Genomic DNA, 16,229 nt, shown 5'->3' on the forward strand with positions numbered 1-16,229 from the left:
AATCTGCGTTTATGATCGAAGAGAAAATTTATCAAGATTAGAATTTGTCAATAATATCTCTTTCTGGTTTTTGCCGAATATTAAGTTAAAGTTTCCTGCATTAATCAAAAGTCAATGTTGTCTTTAACATTGTACGTAATTTTACAAATGACATTCATTTCCGGAAAAAAATAGGGTCCGGATGAAAGCACGAGTCTGCAGATTAATTTGTTCATCTTGCACAGGGACTACAATTTATTGATTTATTATACACATTTTCACTTGACAATGAAACATTGTAATTTTCTTCCAATTTGTATTATTAAAAGGCATTTCTATTATTGACATTTTACTTTAAGGAACAAAAAGATGAAGATTATGTTAATGAAACAAAAACATTTCTAAGTACACCCATTGGCTCCGTACGAAGTACATGTTGTATGAACTTTACCATTTCCCCATGTTTGTAAGGTGCAAAGAGCAAGGTTCACTAAGCACCAAAAATGGCCCCATCTTAGATATTAATAAAAACCTAAAGGTGTATAGTACAATGTGTTACATTTTCAAAATTGACATTTATTAGGCATGTCTGGTTACTATAACGACATAATGACGTCATAATTAGAGCACCTGTTTAATTCAATTAAATCACAGATTTGACGACAACTTTCATACAAGACTTATAAATTTGTGTGTTTGACTGAATTAAACTCATAAAGATAGCAATATATTTCTTATATATTGTAAACAAAATTATAATTTAGTTAAAATTAGACTATTGTGTCACAAAACTAATATAAAAGATAAATGGGGCTCATTTCGGATATTCCAAATTCGGATATATAGAAATGAAAATGTGAATGCATATTATTTTTCGCCTAACTAAATGTATTTATTTTTATTTTTATAAAAACTGTAAGTTTGTTCATTTTCTAATAATAAATGTTGAATTTGCTTGTTTTATTCATCTACCTCTTACCTAATGCTTTAAATAAGGATGTATAGAATCAATCGCAATTTTAACGGCCTTTTTAGTCAGTTTTTTGACAAGGACGTTGAACATAATAATAATAATAATAATCATTATTATTATTATTATTATTATTATTATTTAATAATAATAATTATTATTATTATTAAAACACAAAACAGATAGGTATTTCTGTCTAACTTAAAGCAGCACGCCTCCAGATTAATGCTATTTTTTTGTTGAAAATTTTGAAAATGAAATAAAATGTATAATATTTGATAGTAAATTAAGGAAAGCAATTTACACATTATCAATGACACTTACAACCCACGTTAATTACAAAAAAAGAGGTCAAAATGTGCATGAAAAGCCCTTACTGCGTTAGTAACGCAGTAGAAATAAGGAGAAAAATACTGCAAAATCAGCGCACATAGCATGAGCATTTTTACTTTGATCTTGAATCTCTTTGCTTTTCTTAAAATCTCAGTACTTTTTTTCTCAAGTTTGATTTTATAAAATATTTTTGCTCATCTGGAGGCATGCCGCTTTAACTAAACTTACACTGAGTAACTATATACATGTAAGCAAATAGTTTGTAAATACTAGGAATTGTTGACTTATTCCAATGTAAAGTGTAAAAGTCCGACTAAATTAAATAAATTAATAGATATAAAAGTATGTTAGATTTTTTTTTGTCAAGTAAAAATAATGTTTGACTGTATGCTCTTTCGGAGTATACGCAATATTTGATACTGAACTGCAAATTTGATACTATTTTCTTTTATGAATTATGATACAGCCAAATCCAGAAAACGATTTGTGTTATTTATAATTATGGAAATCAGACTTTTATTACAAATGTAATGTAATGATTTATGACGATATGAGAACTAAGAAAAAAAACAAGAACTGTCACAGAACATGACAAATGCCCCCGAAGGATTCTAGTTATAAACCACTTATTACATGTTAAGTGTGGTGGTAAAAATTGACAAAGTTCGAACCCCAGCAGTGAACTATATGTTATACAAAGAAACCTAGGTCTTGTTCACAACACACTACCCATCTATGGTGACTTTATATTTTAAATAAAAATTGAAACTTTCATGTATATGGAAGTTACAGAGCGGATACACCAAACCACCATTTATATTACATATATAACATAAATATTGAAAAAAGTTTAAGCCCCAGCAGTGACCTTAAACTAAGGCGTAGGAACACGGGTCTTAAGGGCAACACATCATACATTTATGATAATTTCATATGTGAAATAAAAAATATAATCCTTTCATTCATGTTAGTTTCAGAGCAGACACAACCATCTCTGCCTATATGTATATTAATATCAAAATTGACAAAGTTTGAAACTCCCACAGTGACCTTGACTTAAGTCATAGAAACCAGTCTTGTTCGCGACACACCAATACATCTATGGTTATTTCATATATGAAAGAAAAATTAAAACCCTTTCATGCATACTGAAGTTTTAGAGTGAACATGACCACCACTGTCTATATGTATAAAGCCTGAATGACTGACGGAATGACAGACTGACAGACAGACAGACGGTTCGATTTTAATATGCCACCCTTCGGGCGCATAAAAACATTTATTTACATGTATCCATAATTAATGTGACATAAAACAACTCTAAGTAAATTTTGGTTTATATCATTCCAATATGCCCTTACATCTATATAATGATTGTAAATTAAAGAAGTCTACAATTAAAAATTTAGTTTAGCATTGTCTCTATTACTGTTAATTTTATCAATTCTCTTTCACACTGTATTGAATGGCTATCAATTTCAAAATACCGCTACATGGTCAGCAAGATTATCAGCCCAATTTCTCACTCCTGACTGAGTCTCACCACTCCTCATGGTGTCCATATGCGAGGTACCATGAAACGGTGGAGACATCAGAACACATTTAAACTATGTACATGCACCAGCCGCAAAAAGGCAGTAATATGCATCAATGCTGTCATTCATGTAGATAATCCAATCTATGTAGTTATGGCTGCTTACATGTATGGTCTGCAATTTCGTGCATAAAATAAAAGGATCCTTTGTGAAAAAGGACAAGTCAAGACATCCTGTGTAGTTATTCTGGGAAACAGCTAGAGCTTAATACCATGCTTTTTTCTCATCATGGGAAAGTCTACTGAAGACATTTCGTCCGTTGACTCCTAACATATTTCCTGCTTTGGCAATTTCTTGTGAATATTTTTTAATGAGAATAATACTAAATTAATAAGATTTAAACCTTCTTGCTGAACTTTTAAGCAATTAAATGTCTAACAAATCTTTAATACCTTAATAACTATGAAATAGCATTGACTCATAATTCTAAAAAAAAAATGAAGGAATAAAACTTAATACATTAAGGAAATAATTATTTACTCTAAAAGTACTATCTATTTTATTATTTATGAAAACGATAATGAAAAAAAAAATGAAAAAAAAAAGAGTTCATGATCAAGGTATGAACTCAATTCTCCTGGGTGAGAGGCACCCATGCTACCACTGAGCTAATGTAACATTCCACCATGTTATGACATCATTTAACAAGTAGTTTTACATATACATCAATGCAGACGATGTGGAGTTACAGTATAGAGTTTAAATACTCTACATACAGTATTTTTAAATTGTTTTGAGACTTGCAATCATTTTATTTTCACAAAGTAAATTGAATTCTTCTAATCTGCCTTTTAAAAAGACATGAAAACCTATTAATCACTGTGCAGTTGTTTTTGTTGTTGTTGTTGTTGTTGTTTTTGAGGGCATAAGAAAAGTAGGCTATTCAGCAATAAAATAGCCTGAACAGCATAACTTCTTTCAATGAATCAATAAAATTACATAACAACACCTTGCTAATTCTATGAATGAAATAATTATGGCATAAACATAATTTCAGCATTTCTTTATAAACGTTTACATTTAATTCTTTTAACCTGTCAGAGTTTTGTTTACAACCATTACAGTGGAAACCGTCGAACTCGTACCAAAACTTCATCGTACTCATTTTAGTGAAAGTGCCTTTAATTTACTAGAAATGATTTTCCTGCAAACATTTATTAAAATATATGTTATGAATCATATTTCAACAACTTAGAACAAATATTAATAATGTTGAGTGCAATATACATGCTCCATGGTTTGCATTTAATGAAATAAATGTCAGAAAATGACGTTTAGATATTAGATAAAAATCTAATTTTGGAATAGAGCACAGGCAAGCCCCAACTTTATATTGATAGAGTTGAAGCCTTTGATACATTACAACACAATGGTGTAATGATTTTGTTGGGGCTCGACTGTGCTGATACTTTAATTTTCGTTTAAAACACCAAAAATACATGAATTTTCCTAATTTTGCTGGAAATAGGGGTATTTCCATAGAACATAAATCATACTAAATGTAAACATATGTCTTTAAATTCATATGTTTTTAACAGTTTAAGGAATGAACTTATAAATAAAACTTAAAAACAAGAACTTTGCATCAAATTATTTTTTGCCAAAATCTTGGGCAAAAATCCATGGTTAGTGAACCTAGCTCTTTCTATATAAATGTTAGTCATGACAACAAGTTAACAATTTGTGTTAATATTTAGAATATTATAGACTTCCACAATACTACACTGTTGACACTCATGCCTTACCTATTCTCGATAAAAATTGCTGGACGCCATGCATATTTTTCAGTAGTAAAAAGAAATCTTATACTTGTGTAGTTGACGTTACCGGACCAATCAAGTCTTGAATCGTCCCATTTCTAAAATGCCATTATATGTTATCATGAGTATAACCAATCGCAACCTTTCGGCCCTTTCCGCCGATCTCCGGACACAAATGTAAGAAAACGGAATGGGCACGGTATTTCGGTCTAACGACACAGGGAAACAAAAATGGTAGTAAGTAATGCAGGGCGATGTTGCCTTTGTTTATTCTAATAAATGTTGTAAAAGTGCACCTTAATTAAGTAAATTTATAGATATAAAATTAAACTGTAAATTATTTCTATACTTATTATTATGATTGTAGTAACCAAAAGTACAAATTGTTAACCTTTTGATATTAATTCGGACTTTGGTTATAATTTTGTAAGAGTTAGCGTTTTTAAACTGGTTGATTATCAGACATATTTTTGTTAATCATAATTTTACCGAAATAGACTTTATTTTACTTTGTATATCAAATAAACACATTTGTTATTCTTGAAAATACAAACTTGAAACACTACGGTTTTGCTACCAATTATACTCGTTGGGAAAGTTCATATTTGTTTTGGTCGAATTTTAAGTTATAATAATCATTTTAAATAATGAAAAAGTATTTCAAGTAAAGAAATGGGCATGCAGTTCAATCGTTTTTTATTTACAAAGCTATTATATGGAATCAATGATTAATTATGGAATAATATAACTTACACAAACACAGTCTAAACTATTTATTCAGACTTCATACATGGCCGTCAAGTTCGTAAAAGCATACAATGATGGTATTGAATTGATCAATGAAAAATAAACATTTTGCTAATAAGAGAGCAGGATTTCTTTCGATTCCATATTGTGTTATGTCTTAAAACATCAACGTATGAAAATTTGAAAGATGCATGCATCCAGGTGAAAATATTTGAAAATATTTCAAGAAAATAAAATTTAAAACAAATGTACTAAGATTTTAAACGAAAAAGATTCAAGATTCAGGTATATTTTTTCAGGCTCGGCGGGCTTAATAACTGATTTTTCAGTGTTAATCATCGTAATTTAATAATGTCTACCTGTGTATTGGATATGTTTCGTGGATTGTAAGCGAAAATTACTTTCTTTGTTCACTTCACAATATTTTTCATTCTAAATAAATTTTCAAAATTTTCACAAAAACAATCATGAATCTGGAGGCATGCTTCTTTATGTAACACAGGATATTTTAGCTGTGCTTTAATAGGGCATAAAATGAAACGCGTCATGACAAAACCAACATAATGGGTTTGCGACCAGTATGGATCCAGACCAGCCTGCGCATCCGCGCTGTCTGATCAGGATCCATGCTATTCGCTACCAGTTTCTCTACTTGTAATATGGTTTGTAAGCGAACAGCATGGATCCTGATCATACTGCGCGAATGCGCAGGCTGGTCTGGATCCACGCTGTTCGCAAACACATTATTTTGGTTTTGTCATGACGCGGCTCAAATATATTTACGAAATTGTAGGTGCCTTTTTGAATGGCTAAATTAGAACAATTGGACCCATATCAGATGTCGATTATTTTTTAAAATACCATTCGTGATTATTGACTCAGTTTATTTGTATGGCCCAGATATGGTGTAAAATGGCACTAATAGTCTTCAAAATGCATATGGTCATATAACATTTTTATAATAAGAAGTATATTATACTGGTAATGCATTCAATGCTCTCAAAATTGCGACGCTCTTGAGATATCTGATATTTGACTATTTTTATTTCGAGCGTATTTATTCTTATGGAATTAATCCTAATAAGTAATATTTACCATTGTAAAAAATCCTGACGTCGATAATATCTGGTCTTTAATATCCTACAATAGAAACAAAAACATTTACTTTACAACTTTATAATGTGAAAAGGAGAAATATACCCCCATTGTCGTTGAAATCACGAATGACAAAGAATTATTATTATCATTTCAGTGAAAAAGAAGTAAGCAAACAATCAGTTTAAAAGGCATTGAGATATTTTTGATATATTGTTTAATTCATATATCTTGTCAACCTAGCTAGTTCAACAAAATCGCGTGCAAAACGTTTTTTTTTTGGTTTGTTTTTTTGTTTTGTTTTTTGTGCATAATGCAAAGACACGCATTTCAACCGAAATGAAGCATATTTATTCAATATAAAATGTACTATAATAAATGAACCTATAAGAGACATGGTACATTGGTGTTCATTTGTTTATTTTTTTTAACAGTCATTATGTTATAATCCTTTCATTTTTTTCAAATTAGATTTACGAATCGTGTCTTTCGAATTTACGGGTTTTCTAATTTAGGCAGACAGATTAATTACCGGTCATAAATCTTATCAGGCCACTTATATCAACGATTTTTTTCATATTTGGCAACATTTCAAGATATTCGAATGAAGCTATAGCTGTATAACCATATTTTTGTTATTGACAGAAGACTATTTTACTCAAACACAACACACGTGTTTGTTTTATTTGTTTTGTAGTCTGCACAATTACCAGTTTTTTTGTAATAAATATTTCTCTCGAAGTTCATTCTTAAAATTAAATTACTTTAAAGATCCTGTAACGCAATTTTTATGATTAAATATCATAAATATAATGCTCAAATGAAGATTTATCATTAATGATTACAAATAATGTGGACAAATATTTGCAGTACATATATTACACATTTTTCGATGTATGAAAATTGTTTTAGAAGTATAATTATATACATACTTAAGTGTGGTATACAACCTTAATTACAGCATTACATAGGATCCTTAAAGTTGCAGGCCTCCGGGTTGGAAGACAATATTGTAAAACATCAAAGTTTTGAATAATAAAATAAATACTTTTGTACATTTTGACCTGTTTTACTTTCTGTTTTCACTGCACATTATCCTTAATTCATTTTCAAAATGTTTATGAATATAAGCATATGTCTTTTGATATGCAGCTTTAAATTGCTTTATCTATTCACTTGAACATAATTTTACTATCTGAAACACGCATGCTAATTTCTATTAATAGTTGGAATGGTTGAGGCGTGCTGCTTTAAGTATTGATTATAATTTGAGCCGTGACACGACAAAACCAACATAATGGGGTTGCGACTAGCATGGATCCAGACCAGCCATGCCGTTCGCTTTCAAACTACAGAAACTGATAGCGAACAGCATGGATCCTGATCAGACTGCGCAGATGCGCAGGCTGGTCTGGATCCATGCTGGTTGCAAACGCATTACGTTGGTTTTGTCGTGACGCGGCTCATTTCATATTTCTTACCAGAGAGTTTATTGTCACAAGGTTTAATCCGATGCTAACAAACGTGCGCTCATCTGGTCTCTGAAGGACCTCATAGTCGGTGAAAAGTTCTGTTCTCACAGCTGTTTCCAATTCTTTAGAATAAGACGGAATAGAACTGGAGCATTGGAAGATGTTGACGGATACAATCAAGAAAGCTGAAATAAGAAGGTGTATAAGATTAAACTAATATGAACAAATTAATTGAGTATTCTGACCCAATCTCAATAAAATTAGATCATTGTTTTCGCTCCGTTACTCTTCGCTACGAAGGTAATGGAGCGATAGTTAGGATATGATTTAAATGATGATTGTATGCTGACCCTAGGAAGTTGGGGTTGGGGAATTTATTTTTACACAACCTATTTCATTTTGAAATTGTTTAATTCACATATATGTTTGCTGAATAACATTTCCATTTTTTATAAATACGTACTTAGTTACTCAATCTTACTTTTTTTAAAAGTAAGTACTTTGACACCACCTTCTTCTCCAGTTGGTACGCAAATATTAAATTTACGACAGAATAATTACTCTTTACCTTGATTTTGACCCAGATTGGTACATTAACGAACAAAAATGTCAGGTTTTATTTAGTAATGGCGATTAACAAAGCAAAGAACAAATATTTTTTCTGGTCATTATCTGTCGCATTTAACAACCTTTCAATATTGACATGTATAGGTATCAGATATTTCTATACATGTAATACAATGGCTTTTTACTATTTCGCACGCAATCGCACGACCCCAGGTCATTCCTGTTCTTCTTCTAAACAATAAATAACTCCCGTTTCTTCTTTTGGAAATGGCAGTGATATTGTATAATAGTTTCTTATTGTTCATGGTGTAAAAATTACTAAGTGTAATTGTGAGAATTTTTATCACAACCGTAGAGACCTGTGACTTAGGCAGATCAGATCTGCGGGTATATTTGTGTGATCTGCTAATGGATCAGATTGTTCGCTATTCTGCCGTACATATTTTGAAATTGCCCTTAAAAAAAATGATTTTTTTGTCCAGATCATATGATAAATAGATTTTGTCCTGCGTCCCCGCTTATTAGCGTGATTTCGCTCCACGACCCCGCCGTTTTATTTCTTAAAACTCGCTCCGCGCCCCCCGCAGGACGAAGTTTTATTTTTTTGAACATCGCCCCGCGCCCCCTCTAATTATCGACTGTTCGATCCGCGCCCCGCCATTTTAACTGGCTTTTTCTCGACCTTTTGCTTGGCGGGGTCGCGGAGCGAAAACACAAATGGCACAAATCAGCCACCATAGGATTGTGTATCAAGTGAGAAATAATTTTTACCTGGATCGTAAAACCCCTGTCACACTAAGACGGCGTTCTCACGGCGTCCAAAGAATTTCAGAACGCCGAAGTCAGCGTAGTAAGATCGCAAACATCGCCGTAGCATCGCCACTGCATCGTAGTGGCGTCGCATAGAACGCCGACCAACGTCGCGCATTTTGAACATGCTTAAAATAAACGCCGTCACTCGGCGTTCTAAAATGAGCGCAGTGGGATCGCAGTAAGGGCGTCGTAACAACTCAGTAGCATCTCCTACAACGCAACAGAAGCGCCGGGAAAGCGCGAAAGGAACGCCGAATGAACGGCGTGGTTATCCACGGCGCTTGTACGGAGGTTGTGCGGCGTCTTAACCGCGCTTATACTGCGTGTGCATGGTGCTTTTACGGAGCTTTACGATTTCAGCGCAGTGTGAGCGCCACGAGAGCGCCGTATGAGCGCCGTAAATGCGCAGTGAGAGCGCAAAGAACGTCGTAGAAGCGCAGTCCGAACGTAGACATTCGCCAACTAAAACGCCGTTGAAGCTCCGTTGCATCGCTATGATCGCCGTGGGGACTCATTGAAGTCTTTATGTCATCAAAAATATCACATATTTTATTGCGATCTCGCAGCGTTTTCTTAAATTTAACAACGCCGTACAAACGCAGTAAAAGCGCAGTCTAGTGTGACAAAGTCTTATGTAGACAGATAAAAAGATTACTTTTACAACATGCAATTATGCACGCTTTAAAGGAAAGGCAATTAATTGTATGATATTTAAATAAATATTATTTTCTACTGCGTCCTTATATTTCAAAAAAGTGTTTTGATGATTCCAAACACACTGTCAGATAAAAAAGCAAACACTAAATATTTTATTGAAATATGTGAATGTTTTCATATGTATTCGACTTTAAGAATTCTGTATTTATCTATTTTGTAAAGACTTTTATTTCGAATTCAATATTTAATTGTTTGTTTTTGTTTGTTTATAAATAACTTCGTTAACTTCATCGCTTACTTGTGTTCCACATACCCGTACATATGCTGAAGAATTAAAAAAAAATGACAGTTAAAGATATACTATGCTCAAATTTGATATCAGAAAATATAGATAATTGCTCCACAGTCTCTTTGTAAACATGAAGTAAACATATTGTGACTTCACACAAAGTTAATATGTCATGTTTAAAACTCTACACACGTGGGTCGTCACAATATGAATATATAGTGTCGTTAAAAAATTGGCAGTTTTTTTAAAGAAAAGACCAATTTTACTTATCGTTAATCAGAGAACGTGGCTTCCAATATAGTTTATTATTTATTTTTTAGTTAAATTATACATATTCAGTAAGAATTTCATAGATTTTAATAAATTACTCCGATTAAAATATTTTACTCAATGATTAGCATAGTATATCTTTAAAAAATTTGAAAAGGCCTTTACTGTGGTCGAAAACAGACAAAAAACAATTTAACATAACAAAGTTTTGTTAGCTTCAGCCGAAATCACCTGATATAAAAAGTCTGTATGCATGATTCTTTATTGTTATTGTATTACTTACAGTTTATTTTTGGCTGTGACTAAAAAAAGGATTGGAGCACCACACTAAATACCGTATTCCGGTATATACCGGACAAGGCGCTTGAATGATAAAATGCTAAAATCTTGTCTTTTCACCCAACGGAATGAACTTTAACAGGTCTAATTCATCTTTTCACACCGAATCAAGTACGATAATCAAGGAAAAATGTAAAATTCGGCGAAAAAAACGATATTTGTCTATTTTGTGATCATGATTTCTGCAAGCGTCTAGAGGTACTGCTCCAATCCTGTATTGAGCTAAATCCTTTATTTTTACTAAATCGGCATGAGAAAATGCCTTTGGCCATTTACAATAACTTTCATGATGGTCAAGACAACAGAAATATATACAATATAAATATAACATACAAAAACATATATACATCAAACGATTATTTTAACAATATTTCTATAACTTGAAAGTACTTTAAACATATATTTTAAGGAGCAGCCTTAAACTTAAACTGTATAAACTGTTATTGTATTACTACAATCTATTTAGTTTTATAAGAGCTAGAATCTATTGTCAATTGACTGACTAGTAATTTGTTTTTTGTAAGCAATTAAACTCCTTATTTATCCGTACCAAATATACGGTATACGGATAACTTCACAAAGCTTTCGGGACATTATAACGTGACACTTATAATTACATTTTATAATGTCTCTACTTCAAATTGATGTTTTATCGACCGAAATTAGTAACTATCACAAATTATTCAAATCGGTTTCTTTATTCAGCAAACTAATAGTTCTTTCAACATTGTACTTGTGAGCAGGATATTTTTGTTTATAATGAAATACATCATTTATTAATAACGAAACGCATTAAATATTAATGTGGTCTTTTTTCTAAATTGATTAACTATTGATGGACATATATGAAGAGATAGGAAAACTAAACAAAACAATCTGTTATCATTTATTCAGAAGCATCATGATTATATTTATCATTGTTAGTCAAATTATCACCCCCACCCCGCCCCCAAACTCACATCATCATCATCACAAACATCATCTCATCACTCACATTTATCACAATCTCATCATATCAATCATTAACATTATCCCAGCTTTTTATCCACATACATCCATAATTTTAATTTCAATCATTTTAATATCCTCACATTTTCAATCTATTTCCATCATAATCATCATCATGATCCTTTAGTCATCATTTTTTTATATCATCATCAATTCCCCCCAAAATATACTATTTTCAATCAAAAATTTAAAACAAAAGCATTTCTTTAAAAATTTTTTGATGTAAATGGCGAAGATTGCGATGATTATGATGATGATAATGATGACGACGACGGCAGTTTTGATGGCGGGACGACGATGATTAATATAATGATAAAATCATCGACTTCTGTTTAGATGATAGTCATTGAACAACCTCAATGACTTCTTTAGTGATGTTATAAATGTATTTTATGTAAAGCTAATAACAAAATTCTTAATTTGTTTACCTTCTGTACTCTTTATAAGTTTAGGAAATAAGAGGATTAATTCAAAAGTGCTTAAAACTTACACTGAAGTTAAATTTATAGCTTATTAGTTTTGCTTTAATCTAAACTAATTTGGCGCATAATACGTGACTGAAAGTGGCAAAATTGACGCAATTAAATTGATCCAATTACGATAATCCTAAAAGATCCTGACATAACCTGAGGAATCAAATTGACAGGTTGGCACCGTTTGCACCTTGTCACATAGTTAGCCGCATTATATGAGACGCATGTATTCGTTATAGGTCAGCGAATTCAATTTATATTATAGTTGTTTTCATTACAAATTAACAACACAAATTAACAACTCGTGGCTTCAAATCGATAATAATTGGATTTTACTTTCTCATTGATACTTAGTCAAATATGTGCAAATTGATTAAAATAACATACCCTTGGAAGGAAAACAAATATCTTTGTAAACCACTCCAACATGTATTTGCACTATCAATTTAGTCTTCAAAAAATTACAGAAAGCAGGAGACAAACTTAAGGTTTGCAAATGGTGTTTAAGATACTTTCCTGAAATAATTTTGAAATTGTAAACTTTTCTTGACCTAAGACAGCTAGGCAGGTTTCCGTCAGCTAAAGCAATAATGAAGGACATTCCTAACTGTCTAACATCAATAAACCCATGAGTTTACTGTGTTGGTTTTTTTTACTTCAGAAACATTTTTTTCATTAAAAGGCCCATTATGCCTCAGAAATGCTACCATTTTAATTTTTCAAAAAATGATTATTTTTTGGTATCTTGTTAAAGTTTCCAGAAACATACTCATTTTCTTTATACATGGACTATCATTTTAATCTTTAGTTTTGTTGGCAATTGTTATATATAAATACTGTATATATTTATGGAAGTCAAACTACTAATAAGTTTAAATTTTGCTATCTTTACGTAAGTGCTACTTTTGCAGTTGTTAAATTATCTTACCTGAACTTAATGCATTTTTAGCATTATTGAACACTGATTGACACTTCTTAAGAATGAGAAACAAATATTAATTAAAAAAAATAAACGTGCATTACTTAGGCATAATGTGCCTTTAACTCGTGACATTTTTGTGATTATTTTGTGGCGTTATGTTGCTTGTTTATCTTGTTGCCACAAATAAATGTTTATATTGATCATGAGTCTCTCAAAAGCTCACGTAGTCTCGTTTTATCATTTTTGATGTTGTTGTTTATCATCATCTTTCAACCGATAGATTATAATAAAAATAGTACTACTTTTACAAACCAATTCATTGATTTAACCATAATGATTCGTCAGTTTAGTTTAAACATATTTTATTCATCAATTTTTACAAGCATGTAACATTTTTACATCACAATATATATGGATTGGAAAACAAGCATAACACTTAATATACTAATTCCTTTCCATGTTTTATATTGAAAATGTATTTGAAACACTTTAAGGATGCATGTTCGACCTTCACGAATAACATATACAAAGAGAAAATACTTTATATTTATGTTTGCATAATTGATATCTAATTAGTACAAGAGCGATCAGAAATCACATGTGACGCCTGGTGATTATCTTTTAAGCAAATATATTAAGGGTTGATTGACCAGTTTATTCCCTATAAATGCTGCTTAATATCTAATGCTTTTAGAATCATCTTTCAATATCTATATTAAAGTTAATATACATTTCTTGATTTATTGATTATTGATACGTGGCAAGACGTCATATGTGACGTCATTAATCAACAAATACACATTCAGATCAAATATTTTGTAAATACTTATATAAACGACTATTAGTATTTTGAAATAGAAAAGAAAAAAATGTGTCATTTTCTTCTTTGATTGTCTTAAATTGCTTTGAGGCAAGCTTCTACATAACGTATACTCTTACTAACCGAGATAAATAAAACAAACTAGTTTCTTACATATAATGAAGAATCGAAGATTCGAATCATCCATTTCCATATGATATTTCGGTACTACAATATCTGAAATGAATAAAAATTAAAGTATTATTTTTATATCTATGTTTTTTTAAAGGGCGCATTACATTGAAGAAATCAATATATTTTCAACCATTCAGAAATGTCAAACATGTGTTTTATTAATTTGTTAATGATAAATTAGAGTATATTTAAGAAATAATATATCCCAAACAGTGATTTTATAGCTCAATAACATCACTGTTTGGAGTTCGGATGCGAGGAATTATATCACGAGGGCGTAGCCCGAGTGATATAATGATGCGCATCCGAACGACAAACAGTGATGTTATCAAGCAATAAAATCACTGATTTTGATATATTATTTCGATTCTAACACGACATCAACAAATAAATGTTGCCGTACTTGATAGTTAAGCGAAATTGCGCCTGACTTGTTTCCGTACTTATTTTCAGCGCGTCGGATTTTTAGTGGTTACGTCACGTGTATAATGATGACGTCACATGTCTAAATATAGAACGTCAAACTGTGCATCTGTTGCATAATAACACACACTTTCTGTTCTTCTATGTTCAATAGGGAAAATTGCGGGTCGTGTTAGAATAGATGTTAACAACTGAAGAAAATTGCGCTGAAATGGCAATTATTTGTCATGCAAATGCAGCAAAATGTAAACAAAGAAGAGCCGCGCCATTACAAACCAACATAATGGGTTTGCGACCAGCATGGATCCAGACCAGCCTGCGCATCCGCGCAGTCTGATCAGGATCCATGCTGTTCGCTTACCAACCGTGAAACTGATAGCGAACAGTATGGATATGGTATAAATACAAGACTGAGTTGCAAATAATTCACTTAATTTAATCATTGCTTTATTTAATTAAGTTTAAGTACCATTTTGAAAACAACCACTTGAGAATGCAAACATCTTGGTCAGGCGATATTCGTGCAACAATTCAATTGTTTATAATGGCTGGCGTCAAAGTCAGGTATTACTAAGATATAAGATAAATTTTCTTTAAAATATTTGACCGTCACATACCTCGGTTTAAAGCGAAAACAAAAAGAAGTTTGACTGTCTTTGGTTTATTCTTTGGTTGAAGCAAAACGATTTACACTATACTTTAAAACAAACTTTATAAGTAAAATATATAAATTATTCGTTATTTGTACGAATACATCCTTATTTGAATAAACGTGTCAAAGTTAAATCTAGATAGTAGGACGATAGGGTAAATTAGAATGAAGCTACTCTTTGTAATTGTACATTGATTTCAATTTTTGAATAGCACGCTTGTCATATATTTCACATTTATATTTCTAAAGCAAAATTTGTTTATTGTTGATAACAATCAAACCTATTGATGTTTTTAAACAAAATACACATATATATGTATGATAGTTCATTCTCCGTGAACGTTTACATATTAAATTTGTGTGTCTATATAGTTAAAAAAAATAGAATTGCCGAATTCAGAAAGGAAGTCAGTGTTAACACATTTAGCTTTATCTTGTAAGAATGCAATTAAATTAAGATTTGATTTATTGAATGCCGGGTTATATATAAGACTGTCCTTGTTTAACTGTTAAAGTTACATTAGGATTGTATACATTATTTGTGTTGTAATACACTCTCACTACTCTATTTATTGATATGCATTACCATTTTTCATATTCATGCCTGTATATATTTGTTGTATATGAAGATGAAGATGAGCTGTAAATGCTTAAAGGTCAAATTTAACGCTTTGTTTTATTTGAAAATATTAAAGTACAGTATGTAATATAAAAATAAAATCAAATATATGTTATGTTACGTTTAATATAGAACTTTTAAATAAACATATTTAATTTTTGAATGTTACAATCATATGGAGAAAAACCATTGTTACAAGGTTTTATAGAAAGCTTATATGTATATTTTATGAAAAGATCTGTAACATTTATA

The 16,229-nt window shown here is 31.2% G+C and overlaps 1 protein-coding gene across 3 annotated transcripts in view; it reads right to left on the reverse strand.

The window, feature by feature from the left end:
- The window catches only part of LOC132730129 (neuronal acetylcholine receptor subunit beta-2-like), a 29,995-nt gene that overhangs the window by 9,103 nt on the left and 4,663 nt on the right, over positions 1–16,229 (reverse strand). For 2 of the 3 annotated variants that reach the window (XM_060715981.1, XM_060715982.1), the window contains exons 2-5: positions 14,263–14,325; positions 7,961–8,136; positions 6,480–6,524; positions 4,623–4,735 (exon numbers count right to left, since the gene is read on the reverse strand). In XM_060715981.1, coding sequence (XP_060571964.1) covers positions 4,623–4,735; positions 6,480–6,524; positions 7,961–8,136; positions 14,263–14,302 — 374 coding nt within the window. In that variant the 5' untranslated portion in view covers positions 14,303–14,325. Of the gene's footprint in view, positions 1–4,622; positions 4,736–6,479; positions 6,525–7,960; positions 8,137–14,262; positions 14,326–15,323; positions 15,402–16,229 lie in introns of those variants that run through there. The other variant, XM_060715984.1, reaches the window with a different exon arrangement.

This window comes from Ruditapes philippinarum, unplaced genomic scaffold (assembly GCF_026571515.1).
Source record: "Ruditapes philippinarum isolate M1 unplaced genomic scaffold, ASM2657151v2 ctg5736_1_1_1_1, whole genome shotgun sequence".
In the NCBI taxonomy this organism is placed as follows: Eukaryota; Metazoa; Mollusca; class Bivalvia; order Venerida; family Veneridae; genus Ruditapes; species Ruditapes philippinarum.